Raw genomic sequence first — 10,000 nt, 5'->3', positions numbered from 1 at the left:
AGTGAGAGAGCCAGCAGTGTGCGGTAGTATGCAGTACTCCCAGGGGTAGGAGGATGTAAAGGGAGGTAGGAGCTACTCACAGGGGTAGGAGATGCGTCGTCTCCAGCCCAGACAGTCAAGTCCGATGGGGGTGCTCTGGGAGAAGCAGTGGGCCTTCAGGGGAATCCCGGAGAACTCCTCCATGGTCGTCAGGGACACTCGAGCCCGTGCCTGTAGGGAGGAGGACAAATCGAGGCTTGGGATCCAACAAGGCCTACCTCTTAGCAGTCTATTGGTGTACAGTAGTTAGTACACTGCTAACTTCCTATGTTAAGACCCTGTCTTTCTTTCTTTTTAAGTAACAGTCAAACGTTTGGACACACCAACTCATTCAAGGGTTTTTATTTATTTTTATTTTTTACAATTTTCTACATTATAGAATAATAGTGAAGACATCAAAACTATGAAATAACACATATAGAATCATGTAGTAACCAAAAAAGTGTTAAACATGACAGCTTTGCACACTCTTGGCATTCTTTCAACCAGCTTCATGAGATAATTGAAATGCATTCCAGGTGACTAACATGTGTTAAATGTATTTTCTTCTGTGTGTTTGAGCCAATCAGTTGTGTTGTGACAAGTTAGGGGTGGTATACAGCAGATAGCCCTATTTGGTAAAAGAGCTCAAGTAAGCAAAGAGAAATGACAGTCCATCATTACTTTAAGACATGAAGGTCAGTCAATATGGAACCTTTCAAGAATTTGGAATGTTCTTCAAGTGCAGTCGCAAAAACCATCAAGTGCCATGATGAAACTGTCTCTGATGAGGACCATTACAGTAAAGGAAGACCCAGAGTTACCTCTGCTGTGGTATGATGAAACTGTCTCTGATGAGGACCGCCACAGGAAAGGAAGACCCAGAGTTACCTCTGCTACAGAGGACAAGTTCATTACAGTTACCTGTCTCTCATGAGGACCACCACAGGAAAGGAAGACCCAGAGTTACCTCTGCTGTGGTATGATGAAACTGTCTCTGACGAGGACCATTACAGTAAAGACCCAGAGTTACCTCTGCTGCAGAGGATAAGTTTATTACAGTTACCTGTCTCTCATGAGGACCACCACAGGAAAGGAAGACCCAGAGTTACCTCTGCTGCAGAGGATAAGTTCATTAGAGTTACCAGCCTCAGAAATTGCAGCCCAAATAAATGCTTCACAGAGTTCAAGTAACAGACACATCTCAGCATCAACTGTTCAGAGGAGACAGCGTGGAATCAGGCCTTCATGGTCGAATTGCTGCAAAGAATCCACTACTAAAGGTCACCAATAAGAAGAAGAGCCTTGTTTGGGTCAAGAAACACAAGCAATGGACATTAGACCAAATTTGAGATTTTTGGTTCCAACCGCCGTGTCTTTGTGAGATGCAGAGTAGGTGAACGGATGATCTCTGCATGTGTGGTTCCCACAGTGAAGCATGGAGGAGGAGGTGTGATGGTGTGGGGGTGCTTTGCTGGTGACACTGTCTGTGATTAATTTAGAATTCAAGGCACACTTAACCAGCATGGCTACCACAGCATTCTGCAGCAATACGCCATCCCATCTGGTTTGCGCTTAGTGGGACTATTATTCTTATTTCAGCAGGACAATGACCCAAAACACACCTCCAGGCTGTATAAGGGCTATTTGTCCAAGAAGGCGAGTGATGGAGTGCTGCATCAGATATGACCTGGCCCCCACAATCACCCAACCTCCCGATTGAGGTGGTATGGGATGAGTTAGACTGCAGAGTGAAGGAAAAGCAGCCAACAAGTGCTCAGCATATGCGGGAACTCCTTCAAGACTGTTGGAAAAGCATTCCTCATGAAGCTGGTTGAGAGAATGCCAAGACTGTGCAAAGCTGTCATCAAGGCAAAGGGTGGCTACCTTGAAGAATCTAAAATCTAAAATCTATTTTGATTTGTTTAACACTTTTCGGGTTACTCCATGATTCCATATATTATTTATTTCATAGTTTTGATGTCTTCACTATTATTCTACAATGTAGAAAATAGTAAAAATAAAGAAAAATGTGTAGGTGTGTTAACATTTTTGACTGGTACTGTGTGTGTATTATATGTAATAATACTATAGCAATAGTATTAATATGTTTGTCCAGAGCAGATTGACCTGAAGGTTCATACAGGTTTAGGCTAAGAGTAGGCGCTGAGAGAGACTGGCACAGAAACATGAGCGAGCGAGAAAGACATCCAAAAAAGACGGAAGAGAAAAAATGTAAACAAAGGAGAGATGCCAAGACTCCAGGGAGAAAACAGCTGGCGAAGGAGAGAAGAGATGGAGGAGAAAACACTTCCCTGAGACAGTACGTAGATGAAGAGGAGCAAGGAGGAGGAGGAGAAGAGGAGGAGGAGGAGAGAGACAGGTTCCCTCTCTGCTAGGTTGTAGGTTTTTTTGCAGCGGTAAGCATGGTGGAGTCTTACTTTCTCCAGATCTTCAGGACAGTGGGTGTTGAGTTGTCCCAGGCTGCCCCTCACGACTCTGGCCAGCTTCCGCTTCCGTCTCTTCTCCTCTTCGATCCACAGGTCGTCTGAGCAGCAGCGGTGGCGTCTTGGACCCCTGTCCCTCTCCCTGTTCGGCCTGTGGCCTGGTGGTGGTCTGAGGGCTGAGGCAGTAGTGACCAGTCCAGACCCAGGGGACTTAAGCTCTGCTAGCCTCTTCTCTCCTCCTGCCTGGCTGGTGGGTCTACAGCCACCCTGAGTCTTTAGGTGCATATTCAACTGGTTAATGGGATTGGCAATGTCACTTTCACTCCAGACTATAGTACCGGGCCTCTATGGAACTAATATGCCGTCTCTCTGTGTATATGACAGCATATCATTCTTACTGGTACATGATTGTAAACAGTTGTTATGCAGGGTTGATAAGTATGATGTAACAGGTGTATGAAATTGTCTTATTGGTGTGCTTGACGTAACTGATGCACCTTGACAGGAAATTCCACTGATTTAAATTGGTCATTCTATTTCCTGTGTGCATAAATACTGAGCTAAGTCACATGACTTGTAATCATGCTGTGGTTCAGCTTCTTTGTCCCTGCTTGGCTGCCTGCAAGGTGCTTCCTGCAGGCTCCACTAGGGGGGGCTAAAATACGCAGTCCGCCACCCAGCTGCCTGCTGCGTACGGCTGGGCTGGCTGGGCTGTTTCAGAGCTGTCAGGCGGGATGGGACGGAAGCAGACTACTAACTCACACGCCACGCCAGTGACAGCAGAGCACAGCGGAGGAAAGAAAGAGCTGACTCTGCCGTTTCACTCCTCCTCATCTCTCTTTCAGGAGAGGGGAGAGCGGAGGGAGGGAGGGAGATAAAGAGGGGCTTGTTCTGCATTTCATCTGAACGAACACGCATGCACAAACACACACACAAATGCACAAACACACACACGCATGCATAAACACACACACAAATGCACAAACACACACACAAATGCATAAACACACACACAAATGCACAAACACACACACAAATGCATAAACACACAGAATCTCTCACAGGCACGCACGCAGACACACACACATATACATACACATACACACACACACAGTGAGATGGATGAAGTGCCCTAGGCCCTGGCTGTTATTTACATTCAGTCCGAGGCTGGGCTGAGGCAGGGCCAGTGAAAGACAGAGTCAACACTATCCCATGGTGCACCCTGCCTGGCCTCCCCTCTACATCTTGATAGATTGGTAAACAAGGCTGCTTTATCATGATGTTAAACAGACAAACAGTCAGGCCATTATATCACAATGGGGACAAAACGTTGGAACAGCAGACCCCAGTGAAGACTTTTCTCTCACACAACCTACTCTTGTCAATCAAAGATGGATCGGCCCTGGGTGAGCGTCATCACACACAGTATGGATGGCTAGCTGAGAATACATTGTTTATTTTTGTTCAATAGATTACATTTTTGGGGCTGTTTAATTAACACATTAAATTCTTCAGACGAATGATAACAATGAGGCATTATTAGCTTTGTTATCATATAGCTGTGTCTTACCTCAAACTGGTTGATGGACATAGGTGTAAGCAGGTTGATCTGTGATTGGCTGTCCACTCCACTGTCCTCCAATGGACTGAGGGAGGAGGAGCCTAGCGGCCCCGCTCTGGGCTTCAGGGTCTTGGGCTTCTCTGGTGGGTCAGACAAGCCCTCTACACTGGCTGATTGAGCCATGAGGAGCAAGGACAGGGCTGAGGCCCGGGCTGATGCAGATTGGGGGTAGCGGAAGGGCCTGTGCTGGGCAGCCGGTCTGGGGCTGTGGGGCTTGGGGCTCATGGGTCTCACTGGGGTGTCTGGTGTTGCTGCCATGCTAGACGCTGTGCTCTCATAGGCTCCTCCTGGGGACCTGGAGCTGGACCAAGACAGCTGATTGGCTAGGGTGGCCAGGGAGGCGGGGCTCATGGGCGACAGGGGGCTGGAGTCGTTTGTGGGTGGGGCTTCAGAGTCGTCCGAGGAGTGCGGTCCGGAGTCAGAGAAGTTGATTGACAGGCCGTTGGGTGGGACTTTCCCTTTCCTCCTCTGGCCCTCTGACTTGCAGCCCAGTGGGGTGTTCTCCCCAGCCACGCTCTGACTGTCCTGGAAGCCCCTCTTAGTGAGGGGGTCGGTGAGACACAGGGCCCTGAGAGAGGAGGGGGACCCAGAGACACTGAGCACTGAGGCAGAGCGGGACGCATAGTCACTGTGGGTCTGTCTGGGCGTCCTCACACCCCCATCCTCACCGTCCCCTCCCTTGACCCCGTCCCCGACCGGGACAGACAGGGTCCTCCTCAGCAGTTCTGCCTCCTTGGCCCTCTCTCTCTTTAGCCTCCTCCAGGACTGTTTGGCTCGCCCCACCTCCCCTTCGCTCCCAGTCTCAATGTTCACCTGCTCCTCCTCGTTCTCCTTGTCCATGGAGCGAGACTCAAACAGGCTGGACAGGGACTTGTGGGCCTGGGCGAAGCGCATGCGGAGGTTGAGGCTGTCAGAGCTCTTGCTCCTCTTGTAGCCGTGCAGGCCCTCGGGGGCCCCGGTCTGGTTGTGTCTGAGACCTCCGGGCTGGGAGGTCAGGGGGGTGTCCCCAGGCCCATCCCTGAAGAGCAGGCGGACATGGCGGGTGCGCGGTGTGGAGGGGAAGAAGCTGTAATCCTCCTGCTCTGTCTCGTAGCGACCACCCAGACCAGAGGAGAAGGGCTGCTGAACCGTCTGGCACAGGATGTCCCCCTTCAAGAAAACATTGTCATCATCCGAGGTGTCTCCCCCTTGTCCTACCTGTCCTCCCCCCATATCCCTGCTCAGGCCCAGGTCTGGTGAGTCCCGGGGCAAGTCCTCCTCCTTGGCATTCTTCAGACTCTTCCCCTTCCTGAAAGAAGGCATCTTGGCAAAAACAGAGAACTTGGAGCTCTTGGCCCTCCCTGCCTGGCTGTCTTTAGAGTTGCTCTTCATGGGTTTGTGGAGGTTGGTGTTCCCCCCCGAGACAGGCAGGATGGACTCTTCCGTTTCCTCACTGTTAGTGCTGGTGGTGTCAAAGTCGTAGGACACAGAGGTGGGGGTTGGACTGGAGCGTCTCTCGCTGCTTGCATGGCCCCTGGGGTCAAAGGTCAACGAGTCCAGTTGGTGCTCTGATGACTCGATACTGGATGAGTCCTCGGGGAGACACAACGACGGGCTCTCAAGGCCGGAGGTGGAGTTTGACAGGATGATGTCACCAGACAGGACAACACTGTCCCTGTCTTTCTCAGTGGGCCTCATCCTAACACTCTGTCTTCGCTCCTCCTCCTCCCCTTCTTCCTCCTCCTCCTCCTCCCCCTCCTCCTCTACTCCAGTCACATCCTCCACAATCCCAGAGTTGTCCAGGGAGCGGTCGGAGTCTGCCTCTAGGATGGGCTCGAGGCTACTGAGAGAGAGCAGGTTGAGACTGACGTCGGAGTAGGGGTACCTCACAATCCTCACCCCACGATCCTGCTGCAGGAGGGCAGGGTGAGAGCTGGTCTGGAGGTAGGTGCTGTACGAGCTGGACTCCTCAGCAAACAAACTGTCCTCTAATCCTAAAGCCCCAGGTGATTTGCTACAGTCCTGTCTGTCTCCCTCTGAGGGAGGGTTAGGGGATTGGTGGGGGCTGGACTGCTGCACCTCCTCTTTCTCTGTGCTGTCCAATAGCAGGCCTCTGGTCTCCAGGTAGGAAGCTAAGGGTTCAGAAAGGTCTGAAGGACTGTTAGCAGCACAATTAGAATTAACTACCCCCTCTACAACCTCCCCACAGCCTGCAGTGTCTGTATGTTTAGATATATCTCTCCTACAGCCTGTAGTGTATGTATGTTTAGATATATCTCTCCCACAGCCTGTAGTGTCTGTATGGTCTGAGATATCTCTCCTACAGCCTGTAGTGTCTGTATGTTTAGATATATCTCTCCTACAGCCTGTAGTGTATGTATGTTTAGATATATCTCTCCCACAGCCTGTAGTGTCTGTATGGTCTGAGATATCTCTCCTACAGCCTGTAGTGTCTGTATGTTTAGATATATCTCTCCTACAGCCTGTAGTGTCTGTATGGTTAGATATATCTCTCCCACAGCCTGTAGTGTCTGTATGGTCTGAGATATCTCTCCTACAGCCTGTAGTGTCTGTATGGTTAGATATATCTCTCCCACAGCCTGTAGTGTCTGTATGTTTAGATATATCTCTCCCACAGCCTGTAGTGTCTGTATGGTCTGAGATATCTCTCCTACAGCCTGTAGTGTCTGTATGGTCTGAGATATCTCTCCTACAGCCTGTAGTGTCTGTATGGTAAGATATATCTCTCCTACAGCCTGCAGTGTCTGTATGGTTAGATGTATCTCTCCTACAGCCTGTAGTGTCTGTATGGTTAGATGTATCTCTCCTACAGCCTGTAGTTTCAGTATGGTTCTGATAAGGGACGTCTCCGTGGCCCTCTCCCTGGAGCCTCTCTAGCTCCTCCACCTCAGCCAAGCTGAAGTGACACTCGTCCCCCAACCCGGACACGGCTGAGTCCTCGCTGCTCCAGTAGTGCTTGTAGGCCAGGTAGGACAGGAACTCCTCAGAGTCCTCAGGGGGGTATTCTAGGGGGCTGTCTGGTGTCTCTGTGGTCTCCCCCAGGAGGTCAGAGGTACACGTGGAGGGCTCGGTCAGGGAAGGGGACTCGTCATGGGTTTTATCCCTACCCTCTTCTGAGCTGCTCTGGGGGGCTACCTCTACCTTGGAGGACCACTGCTCTGGCCTCTTACCCCTTGTACAGGGAGACCCCAACACCGACCCGTCGCTGGCCTTGGTGTTGTTGTTGGAGTCAGAGAGGCAGGACAGAGGCAGGATGGAGGGTGGCACGGTGCAGAGAGAGGGTTCAGGCCCAGAAATGCTGTGATGGATGTCTAGCTCCTTCAGCTGGCTCTGGACCTCGTCGTTACACACAGTAGAGTCTGTTCCCACGGTAATCTTTATCCTCCTCAGCGGCGTGGCTTCCTGATCTAAGGCAGAGGGTTCTGTGCTGTCTCCCTGAAGAGATTCAGTCTCTGTAGGTTGGGTTGACCCCTGGCCTATGTCACTAGACACACCCTGTGAGCTGAGGTCAACAAGCAGATCACTGGTGATCTCTATGAAGACTCCTGTAGGGCTGAAGGCATCCTCTGTGCTTGGCAGCCCAATATGGTCAGAGTCAGAGAGTTCTGCTATAACAGTGTCTGTATGGTCAGAGAGTTCTGTTATAACAGTGTCTGTAAGGTCAGAGAGTTCTGCTATAACAGTGTCTGTACGGTCAGAGAGTTCTGCTATAACAGTGTCTGTATGGTCAGAGAGTTCTGCTATAACAGTGTCTGTACGGTCAGAGAGTTCTGCTATAACAGTGTCTGTATGGTCAGAGAGTTCTGCTATAACAGTGTCTGTACGGTCAGAGAGTTCTGTTATAACAGTGTCTGTATGGTCAGAGAGTTCTGCTGTAACAGTGTCTGTACGGTCAGAGAGTTCTGCTATAACAGTGTCTGTACGGTCAGAGAGTTCTGCTGTAACAGTGTCTGTATGGTCAGAGAGTTCTGCTGTAACAGTGTCTGTATGGTCAGAGAGTTCTGCTATAACAGTGTCTGTATGGTCAGAGAGTTCTGCTGTAACAGTGTCTGTACGGTCAGAGAGTTCTGCTGTAACAGTGTCTGTATGGTCAGAGAGTTCTGCTGTAACAGTGTTTGACTGTGCTGAATAAGGACAGGACGTGCTTTCTACTGCCTGCTCCTGCTGACTGTAAACATTACTATCTTCCTCCTCCTCTTTCTCCTCCTCTCCCTCCTCCTCCTTCTCCTCCTCTCTTTCCACAGACAGGGAATGGGTTGATCCTGTCCTGTACTCTCTGTCTGAGGTCTTCAGCTGGGAATGTTCTGAGTCGTCGGACCCTAAGCTGTCAGAGCAAAGCGGCCTGTCTATGTGGGGGAGGGAGTAGGGGTGGGGGGGTAGGCATTCCTCAATGCCCCCCTCAGTGTCAGACTGAGGATGAGCAAAACCAGGCTTGAGCTCTACAGAGGTGGAGCCTTCCCTCAGCCAGGCCTCATCCCACTTATGCTCCCCAGGCGAGTGCTCACTGTCCCTGGGTGTCTCTGGGCTAGAGCCCCCCTGGTCCTGGAGCTCAGGGATTAGGCCCTGGGTTTGAACGGCATCCTTTTCCTGGGGTTGTGAACTGGAGTGCTGTGTTTGTTGTTGTTGTCGTTGTTGTATCACTGTAATTCCTCCACTCTCTAGCCCAGTAGGTAGGACATGTGAGGCTAACTGGGATTCTGACTGGTTGATCCCCTTCCTGTCTAGTGACGGTGAGAGATACGGGTCGGGAACAGGTATAGGCACACGGGCGTCTAGCAAGTAAGGAAGTCCCGCCTCTTCAGGAAGTCCCACGTCTACAGTAAGTCCTGCCTCTAAAGGAAGTCCAGCCTCCACGGACGATATGATTGGACAGATCCTGTTCACCGTATCTGACGGTTCAGTCGGCTCTGCTGAGTTCCTGTTGGTGACACACACCTCGTGCTCTTCCTGGCAGCGGACACCCGATACGCATGCCTCAATGTGGAGCTTTGTAGCACCGAGGCAGGCCTGAGGCTGGGTCTTTGTGACAGGTCCGTTGAGGATACCCACACATGGACTGGCTGAATGGACGTTCCCTGTGGTTTCTAAAGTGTGTGGCACTGGGCTGTTTGTCTCTGTGTTGGGTGTGCTACTCCTCTCTGTCTCTGTGTTGGGTGTACTACTCCTCTCTGTGTTTGTGTTGGGTGTACTACTCCTCTCTGTCTCTGTGTTGGGTGTGCTACTCCTCTCTGTCTCTGTGTTGGGTGTGCTACTCCTCTCTGTCTCTGTGTTGGGTGCGCTACTCCTCTCTGTCTCTGTGTAGGGTGTGCTACTCCTCTCTGTCTCTGTGTTGGGTGTGCTACTCCTCTCTGTCTCTGTGTTGGGTGAGCTACTCCTCTCTGTCTCTGTGTAGGGTGTGCTACTCCTCTCTGTCTCTGTGTTGGGTGTGCTACTCCTCTCTGTCTCTGTGTTGGGTGTTCTACTCCTCTCTGTGTCTGTGTTGGGTTTGCTACTCCTCTCTGTCTCTGTGTAGGGTGTGCTACTCCTCTCTGTCTCTGTGTTGGGTGTGCTACTCCTCTCTGTCTCTGTGTTGGGTGTGCTACTCCTCTCTGTCTCTGTGTTGGGTGTGCTACTCCTCTCTGTCTCTGTGTAGGGTGTGCTACTCCTCTCTGTCTCTGTGTTGGGTGTGCTACTCCTCTCTGTGTCTGTGTTGGGTGTGCTACTCTTCTCTGTCTCTGTGTTGCGTGTGCTACTCCTCTCTGTCTCTGTGGGTTGTGTGTCCGTATAGATTGTCTCTGTGGTGTGTGTTTCTGTACTGTGCGTGTCTGTTGTGGGATGCTCCGGGATAAGTTCACTTTGTGTGTCAGATAAGTGTATGTCTGAACTGTGATTGTTGTGCGCGAGCCTACAGTGTGTCTCTGCTTTGAGTGTGTTG

The 10,000-nt window shown here is 50.9% G+C and overlaps 1 protein-coding gene across 9 annotated transcripts in view; it reads right to left on the bottom strand.

Annotated features, from left to right (window-relative positions):
• Positions 1 to 10,000, bottom strand: part of LOC110535467 (uncharacterized) — a 178,574-nt gene that overhangs the window by 77,802 nt on the left and 90,772 nt on the right. For 5 of the 9 annotated variants that reach the window (XR_016484418.1, XM_090189723.1, XM_090189718.1 and 2 more), the window contains 3 exons: positions 4,036 to 10,000; positions 2,460 to 2,738; positions 81 to 210 (listed from right to left, as the gene is read on the bottom strand). The exon at positions 4,036 to 10,000 is cut by the window's right edge and continues 1,088 nt beyond it. Coding sequence is in view for 6 of the 9 variants with exons in the window: in XM_090189723.1 (XP_090045849.1) it covers positions 81 to 210; positions 2,460 to 2,738; positions 4,036 to 10,000 (6,374 nt within the window). In the remaining 3 variants the exon portion in view is untranslated. The remainder of the gene's footprint in view (positions 1 to 80; positions 211 to 2,459; positions 2,739 to 4,035) is intronic. The other 4 variants (XR_016484419.1, XR_016484420.1, XM_090189721.1 and 1 more) reach the window with 1 other exon arrangement.

This window comes from Oncorhynchus mykiss, chromosome 11 (assembly GCF_057628025.1).
Source record: "Oncorhynchus mykiss isolate SJ-2025 chromosome 11, ASM5762802v1, whole genome shotgun sequence".
NCBI lineage: Eukaryota > Metazoa > Chordata > Actinopteri > Salmoniformes > Salmonidae > Oncorhynchus > Oncorhynchus mykiss.
The sequence above is the reverse complement of the archived record's forward strand: the minus strand, read 5'-3'. Positions and strand labels throughout refer to the sequence as shown.